At 43.9% G+C, this 23,248-nt stretch overlaps 1 protein-coding gene across 1 annotated transcript in view; it reads right to left on the bottom strand.

Annotated features, from left to right (window-relative positions):
- The window catches only part of LOC135211173 (uncharacterized), a 285,675-nt gene extending 275,613 nt beyond the window's left edge, over positions 1–10,062 (bottom strand). Inside the window, exons 1-2 of the mRNA XM_064244376.1 lie at positions 9,936–10,062; positions 8,009–8,159 (exon numbers count right to left, since the gene is read on the bottom strand). Coding sequence (XP_064100446.1) covers positions 8,009–8,159; positions 9,936–10,043 — 259 coding nt within the window. The 5' untranslated portion in view covers positions 10,044–10,062. The remainder of the gene's footprint in view (positions 1–8,008; positions 8,160–9,935) is intronic.
- Between the last annotated feature and the right edge of the window lie 13,186 nt (positions 10,063–23,248).

Here is a 23,248-nt window from a genome sequence, read left to right as displayed (position 1 = left end):
AGTCAGACGAAATGAGGACAGCAAGACTTTCTCAAGCACTACAATGACACCTGCTCTCTCACGAATGTCTGGCGCCAAGAGAGAGGAGCGGGTATGACAACTCTTTCCCTGAAGGATGAGTGCCTGGACTGCCTGGGCGATTCAAAGCTAAGCAAACATTGGGGGTGTATCAACGCAACCCAACGTCGCCAGCAGCGATATCGGCTCATGAGCAACTCCTGACTCGAGCTTTCTGGTGCAAAGAGAAAGGAGCGTGGAGCAAAAAGCCAACTCAGTCCCGAAGGACGAGTGCCGGCAGTCCAACCTGGTCTCATGTTAAACAATCATCGGAGGGTGTATCAACGCAACCGACTTCAACAAAAAAAACTCAGGGCTACTAAATGTTGCCTGATCTCGCACGCATGTCTGACTCCGAGAAAAACAGGTGAGACAAAAAGTAGATGGTGAACGAGTCACCAGATGACAGCAGACGATCCATCAACCAATTCCCTGTCCAGAAGGACAATGGAAGAAGCGCGAGTCGTCAGGACAAGTGAACCAGTGGCTAGTCCAAGGTCGGCATCGACTTTGGGAGAAGCATAGTCGCCAGTGCCGACAACCCAGTGGCTGGTCCCATGTCACACTGACAATGGAAGCAGCATGAGTTGTCAAGCAGCTAGTCCTTGTCATCAACACCTAAATACCAAACTGCCTAATTCCCATTATATAAATATGTAAAACAAAAAATAAATAATATACAGGTAGCAACCAAACGTAAAACAGGAAGACTACCTAATTCTCCTGTCTGACGACCTGTCCTGCCATCACCAACGGGCCCAAATAACGAAGGTCGCCTAGAGCTAGAGATATATCCTTCAAGTAAAAAGAGGCAAAAACAGAATTAGAACGCCAAGTTGCTGTCTCAAACACCTTGGCAACTGAGACGTTCTTCATAAAAGCTACTGATGTAGCAACTGCTCTAATACTGTGTGCTCTCGGCATCTGGCCTTCACAGGCAGCTGAACCACCAGTTTTAACAATAAGATCTCTGAGAAAAAAGGATACACCATTCTTTGATATAGCTCTCTTGACATTTCGGGGTGAAACAAACAGATGACGGGGATGACCCTGAATGTCCTTCGTCCGGCATAAATAGCATGAGAGTGCCCTAACAGGGCAAAGAACTAATTCCTCATTTAAATTACCGACAAAGTCGACCAGCGACTTCAGCACGAAAGACCTGGGAATGGGATTACCAGACGATTCAGTCTCTGCGACGTCCCTAAATCCGGCCGTATTCAGAGGCTCAAATGGAGGGAACCTTAAGGCTTGAAGGACTTTATTAACGTCCCATGTCGGAGGAGAACACTGCGGACTGGGTCGATATATGGAAAAGGATTGAATTAAATCTCTAATGACATAAGATGAAGAGATTTCAGGGAGCCTCGCCTTAAAAACACAGGAAAGCATCGACCTATAACCCTTAATGCACGAAGGTGACAGGGCCCTGTCATGATGTAAATGAACTAAAAACTCCGCTACTTTCGGTAAGGAAGGTCTAGAAATTGAACGTCCTTGAGACTTACACCAACGTCTGCAAACCGACCATTTAGCCTGACAATTTACTCTGGTTGATTGCCGTCTGGCAAGAGCCAACTGTCGCGCCATTCTGGAGGAGAACCCTTCGTGCTTGGAGAATCTCCTGAGTCTCCAGGCATGAAGACGAAGCACGTGGAGCCTCTGATGGAACCGATGAAAATGGGGTTGTTAGAGAAGATCTGGTTTCTCTGTCAGACGAATGGGGGGCTCCACCAGAGCTTCCAGTAGGTCGGGAAACCACTCCTTCTGTGGCCAGAAGGGGGCAATCTAGTGAGATTCAGATGCTTGGTTGCCCTCACTTTGTTGAGGACTAACCTCACCAGAGTGAACAGAGGAAATGCATTGGCTTGAAGGCCCTCCCAGTCCTGCAAAAGCACGTCTGTCCCGGCACTCTGAGGAGTCTGGTAAGGGGTGAAGGAGATCTGGCACCGAAAATTCAGTGGGGTGGCAAACAGATCGACTGTGACAGGCCACTTCTTCCTGAGGCTGTCGAAGACTTCCTGGCAAAGTGTCCATTCCGGCCCTTGAACTTCAAAGTTCATTCGGTCTCGACAAGGTGTCTGCCAAGACGTGATGGCCCAGGATAAACTGAGGGACCAACGTAATCCCCCTGCCTTCTGCCCAACACAGGATTGATCGCGCTTCTTGAGTGAGAAGGTCCAACTGAGTGCCACCTTGGTTTCTTAAGTGCGAGACTGCTGTGGTGTTGTCGACGAAGATCGTGACAACCGATTCCAACAGTTGATCCTGAAATGAAAGAAGCCCTAGGTACACTGCCCTTAGTTCCCTCCAATTTATTTACATGATCCTCTCCTCCTCTGACCAAAGGCCCGAAGCGGCTTCGGAGCCCAGGTGCGTGCCCCAACCTTGATCCGAGGCGTCTGACCGAAACACTAGGTCCAGGAATGCCCAACTTGACACAAAGACAGAACTATCTCCCTCGACCAGATACCGAAGAATCCTTACATTTAACTGATGCATATTGGCCGAAACAGGAGCCATCACCCGAGAAAAGACCTGTGGAGCCGTGGTGAGGCCGAAACAAAGGGTCTTGAACTGGAAAACTCCCGAGTCCGTGAAATACAGAAGGTAAGGTCTGCTCTTCGGATGGATGGGGATTTGCAGATAAGCATCCTGTAGATCGATGGAAATCATCCAGTCCCCCATCCTGACGGATGAAAGAACAGTCTGAACCGTCTCCATCCGGAACTTGAACTTTAGAATGAACTTGTTCAAGACTGAAAGATCTATGATGGGGCGCCAGGCACCCAAGGCCTTTAGAACTACAAACATCCGTGAGTAAAACCCGGGAGGAGGAGGAGCTCGCTCTATGGCATCCTTCTCCAATAGAGTCGAAAGCTCCTTCTCCAAGGCTTTGACCCCTGATTGAGTGAGGGGAATAACTGCTGAACTCGAGAGGACGATTGGAAAGTGGAGGTCTCGAAACAAAAGGGATCTCGTAACCTACCTTCAGGACCTCCACTACCCAAGCATCCACTGCTCTCTCCTGCCAAGCTGACCAATGGCGAGAGAGACAAGCTCCTACTGTGGTCTCCAGGCGAGGTAATGACTCCTACTTCCGAAAATTCTTATGCAGAGACAAGAAAGAAGAAGAAGAAGAAGAAGGTCCTCCTGGAGGTTGAGCTCTTCCCCTGCCCTTAGAGCCATGCCAAGAACCTCTCCCGCGTTTCAAAGAGTGAGCACCATAGGAGGAAGCTGAGGCGCCAGAAACCTGAGATGTACTCTGGAAAAACGAGCCAGGAGGAGGAGGTTGTTGGGCTGGAGCAGAAGGTACGGATCTGGCACTAAACTTAGGTTAACTCCTTGAAGGAACGGAAGGAACACCAGAGGAAAAAGCCCTTGATAAGGCCCAGTGAGCTTGGGAAGAGGCATCACCTTGATGTTCCTTCAAAACCTCAGAAAGCACAGACATATCAAATAGGGAATCGCCAAAAGGAGAAAAGGACAACAAACGGTGTCTCTGAATCTCCGATACAGAGGAGGGTAACTGCGACAAATATAAGTTATGCCTTAGAGAAACAAGAAAGGCCTGCATTGAAGCGGCAAGCTCGTACTGATGTACAGAAGCGATTGAAATAGACGAGCAGAATTTCTCAAAAAGAGGAGCATCGGGAGGAACAAACCCGGAGTCCTTGATATACATTAAAAGACCTCCAAGGACCCACATATTGAAGGATTGAGCTTCTTGTAAGGAGCTCATAACAGACTCAATGGCAATAAAGTCTTCAATTGAGACCGAGACCGAAGCCTTGGAAAGCAAAAGGTTGACCCGAAAGTCGGACAAAATCAGGATTTGGTTTGAAGGGTCGAGACAATGAAGTATCATCCACCACCTGATAAACTCCTCTCCGGTGTCGTAGAAGAGAAGAGAGCTTCCTCTTCCCTTCCCCGATCACCTTTGAAAGTAGCGGTGAACTCCGCCCTCACTTTCGCAAACCTCTGAGCAAAGGGAAAACGTAAAAATTCCCACGACCGGGAAGGACCATCAAGAAAAATTCCTTCTGTAATACAACGAGGCGGAGGCTGCTTCTTTTAGGCCTCGCCTGAGGAAGAAAACTCAATATTAAATCAAAAAGATTCTTGAACTCGACATCATGACTACCGTTCAAAGAAACATCAATATCACACGAATCCATGTCATCATCATCATCATCGTCAGATCTTAACTGAGAAACTTCCCCTGAAGTAAGATCCTGACGACTAGCTATCTTAGGTCTAACACTAATACCCCTCCCCCCTTCTCCTAAATAAGCGCCCTTTGGCACTGTTACGGGACTAACAGGGGACACATTGGGTAAAGAATCGTCAGGCACCTGCCCGGGCCAGATCCCCCCTAGGCCTTCGCCACGACGGGGTTCATGAGCTGGGGTATCTGTTGCACCATTACCCATGGTGCTGTCGACAGGTACCTGACGAGGAGCTGAAAATGAATCTAAAAGAGTGTTAGACATTCTAGTAAAAGCTTTTTCAAAATTCTCTGACAGTTTGTTAAACTTGGCTGAAATGTGTCTATCTAAATTAAGCTGTAAATTTTCAAATTTCAGTTTCCAACTACAGGCGGTCCCCGGGTTACGTCGTAAGCCGAAAATCGTCGTAAGCCGGAACATCGTCAAAAACCCTAAGAAAACCTTACTTTTAATGCTTTGGGTGCATTGAAAACTATGTGAACTGCATTCTTATGGCATTTTTCATCAAAAAACCTTCAAATATTGATTATTTTGCATTTTTGGTGTCATATTTCATCTCCCAGATGAGCGTTGTAGGCGTCGTAACCCTGGAACATGCGTCGTAACCCTGAAAATAACGCCTATTGACAAGCGTTGTAACCTCGGAACGTCATAAGCCGACACCGTCGTAACCCGGGGACTGCCTGTAGCTTCCATCGCCAAAAACTTAGAATCAACATCAGAAACAACTTCACTATTTACCGGTTGTACAGGTGGCAAAGCATCAATTAACCCTTAAACGCCGAAGCGGTATTTTAAAAATCGTCTCCCGTATGCCAGCGGCGTTCGCAAGTGAGAGCCGAAGCGGAAAAAATGTTTTTTTTTTTTTCAAAAATCACAGCACGCTTAGTTTTCAAGATTAAGAGTTCATTTTTGGCTCCTTTTTTTGTCGTTGCCTGAAGTTTAGTATGCAACCATCAGAAATGAAAAAAAATATCATTATCATATATGAATATTGGGATATATGACGGCGCGAAAAAATTTCATATATAATTGTATACAAATCACACTGAGCAAAACGGTTAAAGCTAACGAGTTAATTTTTTTCATTGTATTGTACACTAAATTGCGATCATTTTTGGTATATAACACATTGAAAAACGATGAAGGCAACACAGAGAAAATATTATCACAAAATGATGCATGAATTCGTAACGCGCGGACATAAAAAAAACCTGTTTTCAAAAATTCACCATAAATCAAAATATTGTGCTAGAGACTTCCTGTTTGTTGCAAAATGAAGGTAATTGATTGAATATTACTAGACTGTAAGTGTTGTAGCTTACAATTGCAGTTTTCGACCATTTCGGTCGAGTTAAAGTTGACCGAAGGACGAATTTTTTCATAGGTTGTTTTTGGTTGTATTCTACATGAAATTGCGCACATTTTCATACATAAAACTTTATGTAACGGCTAATTTAAAATGGTGCAAACATTACGACAATCGGACGAAAAAATTTATCATTTTTTCAGAAGAGTTACCGCACGGACGTAAGGAAAAAGTTTTTTTCATAAATTCACCATAAATCGAAATATTGTGCTAGTGACTTCCAATTTGTTGCAAAATGTAGGTAAATGATTGAATATTACTAGAACATAAAAGTTTTAGCTTACAATTGCATTTTTCGATAATTTCGATAGAGTCAAAGTTGACCAAAGGTTGAAATTTTGGCACTTATCGTTATTTATATGAAAGTATTTCCTAACTGATAAAAGCTACAACCATGAGTTGTTTTTTGTTGTATTCTACATGAAATTGCGCACATTTTCATATATAATACTCCATGTAATGGCTAATATAAAATGGTGCAAAAATTATGTCAAAGTGACAAAATAATTTCTGAGATGTGTCGCTGATACTTTTTAGTGCGAGAAGAAAGAAATTCGTGCTTGCACGCCTAGGTAATGATTGTAAACAAAACAACGCCTTTATCCGTGAGCTCCCAGCATCCCCCAAGGCACGTGATTCAAAAGTTTTCACCTAGTAGGCCTAAAACTATTTTTCCACGAATTTTTAAAAAACTTTTATATCGACGTACCATACGTTCAATCAGCACCCAACAGACAATTTATATCGACGTTTAATACGCCCAATCGGCGTTAAAGGGTTAATTCAGAATCGGAATCACACGATACCGAAACCGAAGAGCCAGAACCATGGGCGCATAAGTCAAGGAAGCATCAAATTATCTTGGCAATCCATTGGACTGTCGGACAGGTCATGTAATTCCAGGCTGCGCGAAAGTTCGTAATATAATATGAATACCACAATAGAAATAAAAGTTCATTCACTATTTCGTGGATGTAAGTGGTAATTAACATAAAGTTGCATTGACAATTAATGAGAACTTTAAAGGCACAAAAAGGTTTAGGAAATTTATAAAGAACGGTCGTGATGTAGTAAACAGCATGGACGCTCGTTTACAACTGATTTTCAACGGAAGGTTTTGTATCTGTCAACGGCAATGTTGCCAACTGGCGGACAGAATAGGAGGTAACAGGGTTGCCAATGTGGTAAATTTTGGTGCAGTTTTTGGGGATTTAGAGCTAGATAAATTATATTAAGGTAATGTTTATTAATATGCTGTTTGTAGTTGAGTATAGATGGTTATATTGCATACTTAGCAATAATTATAATTATGTCCAATTATGTTGATAGAAACAGAAAGGCAATACTGTATGTAGTTGTATATTTCAGACCTATCTAAAACTAGAATAAATCATATTAATGTAAGTGTGATTAAAAAAACTAATTAGTGGTTCCTTTCTTTTTCTTCCTCAAACATACAGACTTATTCAATTACCTACAAACAGACCTGATCAACTTATTGAGTCTGTGTGTGTGTGTGTGTGTGTGTGTGTGTGTTTCACACCCTAACATAATTATCATCTTAATCAAATTTTTATTCCCTTATACTCAACTCATTTCCCCACCAATCTCACCATCTCAACTTTCATTACATATATGCATACTTTGTGCCCTAGGATTTTACTGTAATAAGAGATTTTTTTATTAATGACTATCTTTTTTTCATCTTGTGATTTTTCACTCAATAAGTAGCTTCAAATTAAAAAATTTCTACAAACACATACTTACATATTACCTTCTAACAACATGCACAAATAATGCTTAGTACAAGAAACAGTGCAGTGCAGAGGTCTAAAATTCATAATTAGCTACCTCATTTTAACAATGGCTTCTTATATCAAATACACTTTCTACTCTAGTGATAAATACAAAGAAGGCCACAAATTCTATGTGTACAAAAATTGTGTTGAGTTAGTACAGTAGACCCCTTGTATTCGTGGGGATGGGTACCACCACACCCACCCCTTCCTTGCAAATAGTTCAAATTCTTGAATACACAAAACCCCTCTCAAAATTGCTTAGAACTATCTATTTTGATGGTTAAAACACAAAAAAAAACCTCTACAAATGCTTAATATTTCAATAGTTATAGCACAAAAACTGCATTTAGTCATGAAAATTATATGGAAATACAGTAATTTGGGAATATTTCTCAGTGAAACATACCACAAATAGGCGAATTTTCCGCGAATCATGGATATATACGGCCCATAGAAAAAAATGTGAATAGGTGAGTCTGCGAATAGCGGGGGTTGACTGTATTTCCTTTTCTTGTGTACTTTTATAAAGATAAAAAATAAAGAATCAACCATACCTGAAGGGTACCTTTTCATGAAACCTTCCAACTGCTCATTCAGAGATTTTATCATTGATAAAAATTCTACAAGAAACATTTCAACTTGTGAATAATGTTTAGTACATTCCTTTGGTGGTAAAAATTTTAAAGGCATTGCTTTTCCGACACCCTGAAATAAAAAAAATATATAATTATATATAGTATAAGCATAAACCACTGACATAACCAAAATATACATTTTTTAATAAAATTATGCATTTCATATGCCTTTCCAACTTCAGGGAGATAGATACTAAACGTGACTCTATGAAAACCCTTAAAAACTTTCAATACATAAACATTTGTCTAACAGCATCTAAATATCAAACTAAACAAATGGAGGGTCATTCTTGAACCAAGCTATAAATCGGTTATGTGGTGAGGAAGCACTTCCAGATAATATATAGATAAGTGTTATCTTGACATATAAGAACTCAACTGAATAAAACGTTAATTAGTATTCATCAACCAAGGGTTCACAATCCAGCCAGGTTATCCAACTATTTGAATTTATGACTGCCACTAGTCCAATTAATCAGATAGCACTAATTAATAGTGCTCAAAGAGAAAGGAAATACCAACTCCAAGTAGAATGAATTAATAGATTTTCTAATGAGGCTGTGTGTGTTCTCCCAGACTTTTTTTTAACAATTCAAGATTATTCCAAACACATTCATAGTAAAGCATCTAACCAACACCTAAGTCAACTTCAATCCTGCCTCAACTTGCTGGATCAGGATCTAATTTTTCCATGTTCCCATACTCACATTCGGTTCAATCATAGACATACCCTAGTGGCAAGAAGTGGTTAAAATCTTTCCTACAATGCTGTATGGAAAATTTTCTCAACTTGGACCAGTACAGCCTTGCTACAGACTCCTTGCCTGGGTTGAAGATATCAACTGCCTAGTTTGAACTTACTCTTCTAATGAGGGTAAATTAGGCTTAGATTCTGGTGGCAGTAAGAAAAGTGAAATGGATAAAATACCACCTCCAGTCTGGAAGTCCTCTTGGATGGTCCACCGGAAGAACATGGTCTGGAAACCATGCTTGCTGCAGTCACAATACAGCTATCAGGATTACTTGCACACAGTTGGATTGGCTGAGCTAATCCATCAGTGAACTTATCAGTGAAAACAGCACAGCATGTACAGTAATTCTTCAATCATCAGGACTATGCCCTTGCCTGCTCCCTTCTCAATGTGAACATGTAAAGTATATAATTGAGCTAAATGGCAAAAGCACAAATATAAATTCACAGTTTTTTTTCATGTAAGAAAACAATATGCTTCTCTAAGGTGAATGATATCTAATAAACTTAATGAGAGAGAGAGAGAGAGAGAGAGAGAGAGAGAGAGAGAGAGAGAGAGAGAGAGAGAGAGAGAATGCTTAATCTCATTTTTTCGTGACTTTTAGTAATAATGGACAAATCTAGTTGAATGGTTTAGAATGTTAGCTATAAGTAATTTTGCAGCATCAAGTACAAACACGGTGTGATCCAACCTCCAGTTTACTCGGTATGCATACATTATGTAACAGAGACAGGAAAGAGGAAAAGTTTGGACATCTCAGTAAAAAACAGTACAGAATAGTAACCCAAAGGCTAATATAACATAGTAATATTAGAACTTCTTATAAAAATAGGAGAGAGAAATTCTAGGATTTTATTCACTAATGGTTCTATATTACATGCAAGTGGAGCAGAATCCTTATTTCTAAAATTAACAAGCATCAGATCACCCACTTCAAATTATCTTCAGGGCAAGAAAGTGAATGTTTTGGCTATACTAACACAAGTTTGTTTACAAAGCTGTCACCTTTAACTGCTATTTGAAGCTTGAAAACTGGCTAGATAAGGTCAATAAAGATTAACAGTAACAAGCTATACATTAGCAGCAATACTTACTGTTTCCAGGAGTTGATCAAGCTGAATCTTGGCCTTATCAACATTAAGCTTCACTACACGAAAGTAATGTTCAAGGACACAATGCTTCTTTTCATTACTTGAAGCCATATCAAGAATATCTTTTCAACCTAAGGAGGAAAACAATCTTAGAACAATGTTTCTGTTTGGAAATCTGTATTTTACTAACAAAGGAATATCCATGCAAGAACAACAATTCATAAGACTAGCCTGCATTGTTCTAAAATTGTATGAAAATTATTAAAAAATTATATTGTTATGATACAATAAAGTTTTGTACATACTTACCTGGCAGATATATACATACTTAGCTTTAGACTTCGTCGTCCCGACAGAAATTCAAATTTCGCGGCACATGCTACAGGTAGGTCAGGTGATCTACCGCCCTGCCGCTGGGTGGCAGGACTAGGAACCATTCCTGTTTTCTAATCAGATTTTCTCTTCCACCTGTCTCCTGAGGGGAGGTTGGGTGGGCCATTTAATTGTATAGATCTGCCAGGTAAGTATGTACAAAACTTTATTGTATCATAACAATATCATTTTTGTACATTCAACTTCCCTGTCAGATATATACTACTTAGCTGATTGGCACCCTTGGTGGAGGGTAAGAGACAGCTAAATTACTGAAAAGAACAGGAAAACAACACATGTCTAAGTGCCTGCTTCGCCTCAAGAGACTCAGCAAGGTAGAGACCTTTGGCTGAGAGATCTTGGGGATCTGTCAATGGGGTCTTATCCACTTACTCGACAGAACCCGAGTATCTTTGTCAATGGGTGCTAATCCACTTACATGACAAAACACCTTTGCCAAAAGCAACATCAAGGAGCACAACACCCATCCCGATCACCTGATCCTAATACCCAGGTTAGTACTGAGATTGAAAGAAAATTTCCCCAAACATTCTTTCAAACCCTAAAAACCCAACACCAAACATTTAAAAAACTAATTAAACTAAATAAGGATCGGCATCAGCTCCCTGGCCCAGCACCAAATCCGCAGATACGTAAGGACCCAGCGAGAAGCTTTTCTCGGAAGTAACTCTTATCTCCTCCAGGTAGTGGGATGCAAAGACAGAGTTGCGTCTCCAGTATGTGGCAGCTAGAATGTCCTTCATAGACATATTCTATGAAAGAATAAAGAAGTCGCAATGGCTCGCACCTCATGCGCTTATACTCTAAGCTGCTTGAAGGAGTCGTCATGGCACGTCTCATGTGCTTCAGGGAAGACACTTCTCACAAAGAACGCCAGTGCGTTCTTAGACATGGGTCTTCTTGGGTCGCTCACCGCACACTATAGACTCTCTAGTCTACCCTTAATCTGTTTCTTCCTCTGAAGATAGATCTTAAGGGTCCTAACTGGGCAGAGAGACCTCTCGATCTCCCTCCCTACCAAGGGGGAGAGTCCCTTAACCTCAAAGCTTCTAGGCCAGGGTTTTGAGGGGTTCCCGTTCTTTGCCAGGAATAATGGCTTAAAGTACATATTGCCGAGTCTCCTTTAAATCCGACTCTCGAGTCCAAGGCGTGGAGTACACTCGTCCTTTTAGAAGTTGCGAGGGACAAGAGAAAAATACATTTCCTCGTTAGGTCTCTAAAGGAAGCCCGATGAGAAGGCTCGAGCTTGACGGATGTGAGGAATTATAGGACCACGTCCAGATTCAAACTAGGTGGAAGTGAGGACTTTTTCTTGGAGGTCTCGAAGGACCGGATAAGATCGTGAAGATCCTTGTCCTCAGCTATCTTTAGGCCGCTGTTACTAAGGACAGTGGAGAGCATGCTTCTATATCCTTAAATGTGAATACAGCCAGGTGAGATTCTTCTCTCAGAAAGAGAAGAAAATCAGCAAAGTCAGTCACAGAGGTATTGGAAGAGGATGGTTTCTTCGACCTGTACCATTGTTGGAAGACTTCCCACTTCGATTGGAACACCTGTAAAGTTGAGGACCTGTGGCCTCTGGCGATCACGCTAGCAGCCTTTCGCGAAAAGCCTCTTGCTCTGACGAGTCTTTCGATAGTCGAAAGGCAGTCATGGCAGGAGAGCATGGGTTTAGAGAGCTCCCTCGGAAGTGGGGTAGTCTGAGCCGATCTCTCCTTATGTGAAGGGATCTGGGGAAGTCTTAAACCATTCCAGAACCTCTGAGAACCATTCTGAGTTGGCCAAAGGGAGTGAAAAGGGGTAGAGTCATCTCTGTAGAGGACAGGAACTTTTCCATCAATTCCCCCACCAGTTCGAATGGGGGAAAGATTTACGCCTCGCTGCCTGACCAGTTCAGTAGGAGAGCGCAAAAGCTATTGCTCTCGGGTAATCTAACAAGGAGTAAAAGTTGTCCAGACTCCTGTACTGATACGTGGTGAACAGGTCTAATGTGGCCTGTCTCACAGGGCCCCTAGGCTTTGTCACACATTGAGATTGAGGATCCACTCCAGAGGAAGGACTTGGTTCTTCTTGCTCAACAGGTGCGCCCTCACATTCCTCTCTCTCCCTGAATTAATTTGGTAAGGAGCGAGATCCCTCTCTCCTCCGTCCAGAAGAAGGGTTCTTGTTACCTCATAAAGGGAGAAGGAATGTGTCCTCCTTGTTTCTGATGGATGTCATAGCCGCGGTGTTGTCCGAAATGAATTGGACCACCGTGTCTCTGACTTCATACTGAAACCATTTAATAACCAGAAAGATAGCAAACAGCTAAAACGCGTAGAAGTGTTAAGCCGAAAGACTATAATCTGTTTGTCACCAATAGGACGGAGACGGTGACGAATTTGTTAAGGCATGTGTCTCATAAGAGAAAGTCAAATGCCTTCTAGATACCAAGTTCCAGAAGGCAAGACATTCTCATAGTAGTTGAATCTCCGTTAAGGAGAAAACAACTCTATATGCCGTAGAAGACGAAGGAGGACAGAGAAGCAACCTACTTCGTAACAGTCGAATCGAGAGAAAGATTCTCAAGATTCTGAACTCGTGCTTACCAACGACTGAAAAAAAAAACTAACCCCTATTTCATTGCTGTCCTGAGATAAGTCGTTAGCTATGAAAGCGGATCTTTTTCAGTAAAGAAAAACTCCGGGAAGTACTGCCTACAGAACTGCTTCTCAAGAGCTGAATATAGAAAGCAGAACTGTCAATCTGGGGAACAAGCAATGTCTTCCGAAACATCTGTTAATTCGGAGTGAACAAAGAACTTGCACATCTAGGAATACAAAAAATTTCTGCAGACAATCTCCAATGTCTCAAGAAAACATTCCTCATAAGCTAGTGCGAAGCAGCGGTGGACTATTAAGACTTCTGTTACAGGAAGGTAAACAGAAAAAGAAAGAATCCAAGAAGTATCTCTGTTGAAAATATTCTAGCAATGTCTAAGGCGAAGAAACCGAACGACATAGCAGATGATGTTCATTCATGTATGCAAGAATCCCCGTTAATCAGGGACCTAAGTCCGTGATTATTGGGCAGAGATACGGTTCAGCAGTACAACATTGCAGGAGAGAGAGACGTAACAGACCGGGCACCGCAGAGAGTCCACTGGTACTGAGCTGCTATGGCAATGACAACAGTCTCATACAACGTAAGCTCTCGCCGCCTCTTCATCCTGAGTTGCCAACTATTCCATTCTACGAAGGAATGGGATCGGCTAGAACCATTGAGCAGAAAATACGCTCGTGCAAATATATTAAAGAGAAACGGATTTCGGTAAATACAAAAGCTGAGTTGGTGTTGTCGTGACAACACCAATAGTATCAAAAATCGAAACTGGAAACTCCTGTTAGGTTTGCAGTCCAATTAGGATACTCGTCGTCTCAGTCGGCATCGATGGAGCTAACTATTTATGTGTCTGCACCTCGGACAAATCAACTGCTTAACAGAACATGTCATGAGGGTAATATACATAGTATATTAGCAGGTTTTTGTACAACGACTCCATCCTACACTCTTTTCCCTACGAAGAGAGAGAGAGAGAGAGAGAGTAAGGATTGGAGATCTACCGTCTTCGTTCTCTAGTCAAGATAAAGAAGGAGTTTTTCCCAAAGGAAAAAACTTCAATGTGAACCGAGACCTGAAGGCAACAGTTCAAGCTTCTTATCTTATTAGGCAGAAGACTTCATGAATACTGTCCATGAGTCTGTTTTGCCTCAAGAGCCTCAGCGAGGTAGTGACCTATGACTGAGAGTTTTTGTGGATCTGTCAATGGGGTCTTATCCACTTACGCGACAGAACCTAATTAGGATCTTTGTCAATGGGGACTAACCCGCTTACATGACAAAGCCTTTTTTGGATCTTGCCAATGGGCTTACCCACTTACATGACAGAACCTTTATGATCTTGTCAATGGGGGCCAGCCCACTTACATGACAGAACATATCGAGCATTTTTGAGGTTCCCGAACATTGTAAAAATCATCGGGAATTCTCGTGTAGCTCACTGAGGACCATTGTTTCGCTTAAGTGTTAATAGATCGTAAGAAACTCGAACACTGCGAATGCCAGAAATTCCGCGAATCTAAAGCACTCGGCGAAACTCCACCGAATTCGTCAGACGATCAGCAATGGAGGTCGTCTAGATTCCCACATAAACCGAGGGAGGGGCAGGATCCCTCCTCAAATACTGGGCTTACGCCAGGTAGGACCCGAAGGTCCCCACTCAGCAGCGCAGTCCTGAAAACAAAGAGAAGAGATGTTTCTCCGATTAAGGGCGCCTACCAGGTAGTAAGGCAACGGCTGAGAAGAGCGCTTGGTAGGCGCACAAGTGCCTGCAAGAAGAGGAGAGCCTGATTGGTGAGGCAGGTTCTCGCTCATAAGGAGAGGGGCTTCTGTCCTAGTAAGAGCGGTCGAAAGACGGCGATCTTTGGTCTGGCGCCTCGCGCCTGGAAGAAGCCTCGCAGATGGAAGGAGCAGTGCTGCTGGGAAGCGCATCTCTCCTAACAGGTGTCTCATGTCCGATCGGGACATCGAGGAAGGGGATTCTTCATCGGAAATATCCTCAAGTTCTTGCCTCATCTTGATGGGGGAATCGCGATCAACAGAAGGTGAGCGTTTATTCTGAGAGGAGTTACCTGTTATATCAGTCCTCTTGTTCTCTTGGAGAAGGGCTTCTTCTAAGTAGCTCAGAGAGTCTGGAAGGTGTCTCATGTCCGCCCTGACAAAGGCGACGGCCGCCTGTGCGACATCTTGCGCCTTTGTCATGGTCATCGACACTTCCAGAAACTCGTTTGCGTCTAGAAGAATGCTCTATCTCGGAAGGCAAAATGTCTGGCGCCTCGCGCCTGGATGAAGGTTCGCGTCCGGAAGGAGACTCGCGCCTGACCGGGGACTCGCGCCTGGCTGGCGCTTTGCGTCTGGAAAGCGGCTCGCGCCTGGACAGAGCCTTGCGCCTGGCTGGCACTTCGAGGATGTCTGGCGCCTCGCGCCTGGATGAAGGTTCGTGTCCGGAAGGAGACTCGCGCCTGGCTGGCGCTTTGCGCCTGGAAAGCGGCTCGCGCCTGGAAAGCGGCTCGCGCCTGGATAGAGCCTCGCGCCTGGATGAAGGTTCACGTCCGGAAGGAGACTCGCGCCTAACCGGGGACGCGCGCCTGGAAAGCGGCTCGAGCCTGGATAGAGCCTCGCGCCTGGTTGGTGCTTCGAGAATGTCTGGCGCCTCGCGCCTGGATGAAGGTTCGCGTCCGGAAGGAGACTCGCGCCTGACCGGGGACGCGCGCCTGGCTGGCGCTTTGCGTCTGGAAAGCGGCTCGCGCCTGGATAAAGCCTCGCACCTGGCTGGCGCCTTGCGCCTGGATGAAGGTTCGCGTCCGGAAGGAGACTCGCGCCTGGCTGGCGCTTTGCGCCTGGAAAGCGGCTCGCGCCTGGATAGAGCCTCGCGCCTGGCTGGCGCTTTGAGAATGTCTGGCGCCTTGCGCCTGGATAAAGGTTCGCGTCCGGAAGGAGACTCGCACCTGACCAGGGAAGAGCGCCTGGCTGGCGCTTTGCGCCTGGAAAGCGGCTCGCGCCTGGGTAGAGCCTCGCGCCTGGCTGGCGCTTCGCAGCTGGAAAGCGACTTGCGCCTGGCTGGCGGCTCGTCTGGCTGTAGGCTGGCGACTCGCGCCTCACTGGCGCTTCGCGCCTGGGAAGAGCCTCGTGCCTGGGCGAAGCGGAATCGGACGAAGAGAAGCACTCTCCCTGGATGCCTTTGCAACGGCGATCCCTGGCAGTCTGGGAAGACACAGATCCTGCCGAAGGGACGCCTGATCTGTGGGAATCCTCCACAACCTCTGTAAGGGTTTCGACATTCCTCCTCCTCTGGGCCTGGGAGTTTGGAAGAGGTCTAGGCCTGGGAGCGTTGCAGAGCCGACCAGACGCCCCCTCCACTACACTGGGAACACTGCACAGAAATCTTTCATAGCCTTCTTACCTTCCATTGCAAGCAACAGCAATTTCATCCTGCGAAACTCTGTATTCATGCCAGAAAAATCAGTAAGTGTTAAATAACTACACAATGAAACTTCAGTAATGAAGGTTAGCTAAGGAATTAAATAATATCAAAAGTTTCGTAATAATGACTGTCATTCAGTAAAATTATACAGTACATAAAAATGACTGATACAAAAGAGCTGTAGTTTCTATGAAAAACAAAATTCAAATTACAGCAGTCTACAGTGTGAGGATCTACCGAACCGCTCGTTCGGTAGTCTAACGTTATACCAACAATCACATAACCTAACGACAGTACTAGGGACTGATGCAAAATAGAAAACAAAAAAGTTAATAAAGCATACGCCAAGCCAACGATCCAATACGTCACCAAAAGACGGCCAAAAGATCCACGGCAAGCGAAAAACGAAATCCAAATCAGGAGGAACCAACAACAGGTGTTGTCAGAACCGGCGACAGAGAAAATCTGATTAGAAAACGGGAATGGTTCCTAATTCTGCCACCCAGCGGCAGGGCGGTGAATCACCTGACCTACCTGTAGCGTGTGCCGCGAAATTTGAATTTCTGTCGGGACGACGGAGTCTAAAGCTAAGTATATATATGACAGGGAAGTTGAATGTACAAAACTGCAAAGTAATCTGTTTTAAACACAATATTAAACCAGATCCAAAGGCAAGTAGTAAATGGAAAACATGATTCTTATCTGAACTTTCAAAACAGAGAAGCAACATTTCTTGCATGTAGTTGGTCAGCTTTGAAGAGGAAGCAATTAAAACATGATTCATACCCTTTACAAACTGCATTCCTATGAGTAAATCCTACTTTTAGTAAAAAATAAACACCATTTCATGGGTGACAGCATTTCACTAATTCAAGTTATATACTATTCTGGACCCAATATATACTACAGATGTGGTTACTGCTTCAAGTGCTGAAAGAAAGCCTTTCTCAGGCCTAGTCAACATAGAGGAGAGGTCAAGACATTTTATCAAGATATAACAATTTGTCGGAAATTGTATTTTTCCTAACTATACAAACCTGAGGTCCTTTAACAATAGGAAGGTACTTAACGGCAGCTGAACCGGTCATAAGCTTCAAACAAGGGAGTTCGGTAGTTAACTACTTGTTCGGCAGTTGGCGGTCAGCTCGACTGCGTGGAGAGGAGTCACTTTGGCATGAGATGGGACTACAGTAGTACCTCGAGATACGAAAGGCTCAACTTACGAAAAATCCAAGTTACGAAAGCCAATGCGAAAAATTTTACTGCTCTACATACGAAAAGTTTTCAAGATACGAAAGGTTTCTGAAAGTCCGAGATTCGCCCCATAACAATTTTGAAACTCGCGCTGCACACCGCCATCTTAGTTATAGTAGACTCGCCACCATCCTCCTGCTCTCCCATTGGTTCCTGATGCTAGCCAAGCCGTGAGATCCTTCTCTCTGATTGGACAGCATCTCTCCCATCATGCATCTTCTATACGTACGTGTTGGCGTCCCTTAGCTCGGCCACTCTGCACCCGAAACTTTACCGTACGCAATCGGCATTCGTTCGCTCCAACGATTTCGTTTAGTAACGTAAATTCGTTAGTGATTTCGTTGCAGTACATATTATCGTGTTGTGCGAAGACTGTATATTGTGTAACTTTACGTAAATTAACGTAGTCATGGGTCCCAAGAAAGTTGAAATTCATGGAAAGAAGCGCATGCTCTCTTTGGAGACAAAGATGGAGATCATAAAGAAGTACGAAGCTGCTATGCGATTGAGTGTGATCGCAAAGGAATACGGCCGTAATCCGTCGACAATAGGCACCATCCTTAAACAGAAGGATGCCATCAAAGCAACTACACCGTCGAAGGGCATCACTATTTTGTCCAGCAAGAGGAGCCATGTGCACAACGAGATGGAACGGCTGCTCCTCATCTGGATAAAAGACAAAGAAATCGCTAGCGATACAGTAACGGAGACGGCAATCGCTCACAAGGCCAGTGCTATTTTCGGCGATTTGATTGCGCAGGCGGAAGACGAGGGAGGGGAAGGGACTTCAACGCCAACCCCAGAGTTCAAGGCTTCGCATGGCTGGTTCGAGAAATTTCGTAAACGGACTGGCATCCATTCGGTGGTGCGTCATGGGGAGGCTGCCAGCTCGGACACGAAAGCGGCCGAAGCCTTTAAAAAGACGTTCGACGAGATGATGACCAAGGAAGGCTACAGTTCTCAGCAAGTCTTCAACTGTGATGAGAGTGGCCTTTTTTGGAAAAAAATGCCTCGTCGGACATACATCACGGAGGAAGAGAAGAAGCTACCCGGGCATAAGCCTATGAAAGACAGGCTTACGCCCGCACTTTGTTTGAACGCCAGTGGGGATTGCAAGGTGAAGCCCCTAATGGTGTATCACTCCGAGACTCCTCAAGCCTTCAAGGCCCACAAAGTGTTGAAGGAGAAGCTTCCAGTGATGTGGAGGGCTAATGCAAAAGCCTGGGTAACGAGGCTTTTGTTCACCGAGTGGGTAAATCTGTGTTTCGGCCCGACTGTGAAGAGTTTTTTGCAAGAGAAGCGCCTCCCCCTGAAATGTCTGCTGGTGTTGGACAATGCCCCTCCCCACCCTCCTGGCCTCAAGGAAGATATCCTAGCGGAGTATTCCTTCGTTAAGATTCTTTTTCTTCCGCCCAACACCACCCCTCTCCTCCAGCCCATGGACCAGCAAGTGATAGCGAACTTTAAGAAGCTGTACACGAAACATCTTTTCAAGAGATGTTTCGCCATCACCGATACCACAAACCTCACCTTGCGTCAATTTTGGAAGGAGCATTTCGACATTGTCATTTGCATCCGACTCATTGACCTAGCTTGGCAGGAGGTTTCGAGGCGAACCTTGAATTCCTCGTGGAGGAGGAAACTCTGGCCTGATGCCGTATCCGCCAGAGACTTCGAGGGATTCGACGTGGGCAAAGCTGGTGCTGCAGAGTCAGAAACAGTTGACGATCCCGAAACTGTTTTGCAACCAGATCTTGACGAGATCGTTGCACTCGGCAAGTCCATGGGGCTGGTCGTCGACGAGGACGACATCAACGACCTTCTCGAGGAGCACCAAGAGGAGCTTACAACGGATGACCTGAAGGAGTTGGAGGCCATGCAATTTAACGTCGTTCAAGAGGAGTTCTCTAGCAGCGGCGAGGAAGAGGAGGAGGAGCCTATGACAACGGCAGAAATTAAGGATATTCTAGGCGCTTTTCATAAAGTGCAATCGTTTATCGAAAAAAGACACCCCGAAAAGGCTCACACAGGTCGTATGCTTGCGCAGTTCAATGACGTTTGCCTGAGTCGTTTCAGGAACATTGTGAAAAGTAGGCAGAAGCAATCTTCCTTGGATCGTTATTTTTTAATGAGGCCTTCAGCATTAGCAGGAGTAAGCAAAAAGGAAGAACCAAGTGATAAAAAACAGAAAGTTGAAAGCAAAAAGGAAGAACCAAGTGATAAAAAACAGAAAGTTGAAAGCAAAATGGAAGAACCAAGTGATGAAAAACAGAACGCTGAAAGCGGTGATAAGTTGAAATTCTGTAAAAAAAAAAGAAAAAAAAAGCGTAGGTAAAAGTAAAAAAAAAAAAAGTTAAAAATAAAAAAAATTAAAAAAATTTTTAACGTAATTTCTAGATTTTTGTAAGTTAAGTGTTACAGTTTTGTTAAGGTGTTTCGTAAATTTTAGTTTTATAGTTTTCCTTAAATTTTTTGTGTGTTTTCGTAAAGTTAAGTGTACGTACGTACGTTATCTGCCGTTTGTCCTCCTCCTCCTCTGCCGCCACTATCGGAGATAGCCTTACTCGAAAGGTAAGCTTCCACATTTTACGTTACAGTAATAATATTTCTTGTACACTAATACTATACACTTTATTTACAGGTTTTGGATTTTTATTCTTAATTTAGGTATTGAATGGTCCAAATTGTTGTAGTATTTCCTTGTTTATAGGTCACTTTAGCTTTATTATGTTATTGTCATGATACAATAAAGTTTTATGCATACTTACCTGGCAGATATATACTTAGCTATAGACTCCGTCGTCCCCGATAGAAATTCGAATTTCGCGGCACACTCTACAGGTAGGTCAGGTGATCTACCGCCCCGCCGCTGGTGGCGGGAATAGGAATCATTCCCGTTTTCTAAGACAGATTTTCTCTTCCACCTGTCTCCTGAGGGGAGGTCGGGTGGGCCATACACCATATATATCTGCCAGGTAAGTATGCATAAAACTTTATTGTATCATGACAATAACATTTTTATGCATTCAACTTACCTGTCAGATATATACTTAGCTGATTGGCACCTTTGGCGGAGGGTAAGAGACAGCTAATCTACTGAAATAGACAGGAAACAACATATGTTGTAGGTAATAAAATTAAAAACCTTGATTCCTACCTGTGTTAGCGAAAGAGTTCATGGCTACTGCCTAGGAGCCCGTATCGCTTCAAGAGCCTCAGCGAGGTAGTGACCTCATGCTAAGAGTTCTTGATGGTCTGTTACAGGGGTCTTACCCACTTACGCTTCAGAACCTTAGGATCTTTGTCAATGGGGTCCTATCCACTTACATGACAAAACACCTTGCCTATTGGCATGATCATAGAGCACGACACTAATCCCGATCACCTGATCCTCATTGGGGTTAGTACTAAGATTGAAAGGAGTCCTCCCCGAACATCCTTTCAAGCAACCCACAACTCAACAACAATATTAAAACTAATTATTAAAATATTAAAAACAAAATTTAAGGATCAGCGTCTGCTCCATTTCCCAGCATAGTATCCGCTGATACATAAGGTCCAAGAGCGAAACATTTATCGTATGTTATTCTAACATCCTTTAAATAGTGGGATGCAAATACTGAATTGCATCTCCAATAAGTTGCTGCTAAAATGTTACTCATGGACATATTTTTCGTAAAAGAAAGGGAAGTTGCCACAGCCCGGACTTCGTGAGCTTTCACTCTCAGCAGCTTTAAAGAGTTCTCTTGGCAATTCCTATGAGCTTCGGTAATAACATTTCTGACAAAGAATGCCAGTGCGTTCTTTGACATAGGTCTCTTGGGGTTTCTTACCGAACACCAAAGACCTTGTCGACATCCCTGAAGCTGTGTCTTCTTTTCTAAATAAAATTTTAAGGTCCTGACTGGGCAAAGGGACCGATCCAACTCTCTTCCTACCAGAGAAGAGAGTCCCTTGACTTCGAAACTTCTAGGCCAAGGTTTAGAAGGGTTCTCATTCTTTGCTAGGAAAAGATCCTGGAAAGAAATGACAGCCGAGTCTTTTCTAAATCCCACCCGAGAGTCCAAAGCATGCAATTCACTGATCCTCTTAGCAGTTGCGAGAGCCAACAGGAATATGCATTTGCTAGTAAGATCTCTGAATGAGATTTTATCTATAGGTTCGAACCTGTCCGACATCAAGAACTTCAGGACAACGTCCAGGTTCCAACTCGGGGGAATCGACGATCTCAATTTCTTAGTCTCGAAAGACTTGATGAGATCATGAAGATCCTTATTATTCTCGAGATTCAGCCCTCTGTTTCTAAAAACAGCTGAGAGCATGCTCCTATATCCCTTGATAGTTGATACAGCCAATTTGGATTCTTCTCTTAAGAAGAGGAGAAAATCCGCGATTTCGGTTACAGAGGTATTGGAAGAGGACAGCTTCTTCGACCTACACCATCTACGGAAAACTTCCCACTTCGATTGGTAGACCCGCAGGGTAGAGGCTCTGCGGGCTCTAGCAATAGAAGTTGCCACTTTCTTTGAAAAGCCTCTCGCTCTGACCAGTCTTTCGATAGTCGAAAGGCAGTCAGGGAGAGACTTTGGATGTTTTTGTGGAACCTCTCGAAGTGGGGTTGTCTGAGCAGATCTGTCCTGTCTGGTAGAGATCTGGGGGAAGTCCACCGTCCATTCCAGTACCTCTGTGAACCAGATTCGGGAAGGCCAAAAGGGAGCAATTAGAGTCATTCTCATTCCCTCCGATGGCCACAAATTTCCTTACTACTTCCCCCAGCAATTTGAATGGGAAAGGCGTATGCGTCTATGCCTGACCAATCCATGAGGAAGGCATCGATCACTGTGGCTCTGGGATCTTCTTCTAGCGAGCAGAAGTTGTCTATTTTCCTGGAGAGGAACGTGGCAAACAGGTCGATCTGGGGTCTCCCCCAGAGTGACCATATTTGTCTGCAGACTCCTGAGTGGAGCATCCACTCTGTCGGGAGAACCTGGTTCTTTCTGCTCAACCTGTCTGCCCTTAGGTTTTTTACTCCTTGGACAAACCTTGTACGCAGAATAATGCCCCGTTCTCTGTCCAGGTTAATAGAGCTCTCGCTATTTCGTTCAGAGAGAAAGAGTGAGTGCCCCCTTGATTCCGGATGTAAGCCAGAGCTGTGGTGTTGTCGGAATTGACTTGAACTACCACCCCTCTGACTTCCGCTTCGAAGTATTCCAAGGCTAGATGAATTGCCAGGAGTTCCTTCGCATTGATGTGCAGAGTAGTTTGTTGTCTGGTCCAAATACCTGCTACTTCCTTTGGACCCAGTGTTGCTCCCCAACCTGTTTCCGAGGCATCGGAAAACAACACTCGGTGAGGGTTCCGAATCAAGAGGGACACCCCTTCGTTTCCTTGTTAATGGGGTTAACCACCACTTTAGGTCGGATTTTATCCCCTGTTGGATGGGAAAAACGTCTGACAAGTCTCCTGTCTTTTGACTCCACATCCTCTTTAGATAAAATTGCAGAGGTCTGAGATTTAATCTTCCCAGGGAAATGAAATTGTTAAGATACAATAAAGTTTTACACATACTTACCTGGCAGATATATACTTAGCTTATGTCTCTGACGTCCGACAGAATTCAAAACTCGCGGCACACGCTACAGGTAGGT

Source organism: Macrobrachium nipponense, chromosome 4, assembly GCF_015104395.2.
Source record: "Macrobrachium nipponense isolate FS-2020 chromosome 4, ASM1510439v2, whole genome shotgun sequence".
In the NCBI taxonomy this organism is placed as follows: domain Eukaryota; kingdom Metazoa; phylum Arthropoda; class Malacostraca; order Decapoda; family Palaemonidae; genus Macrobrachium; species Macrobrachium nipponense.
Note: the sequence above shows the minus strand (reverse complement) of the source record. Positions and strands in the feature narration are given on the sequence as shown.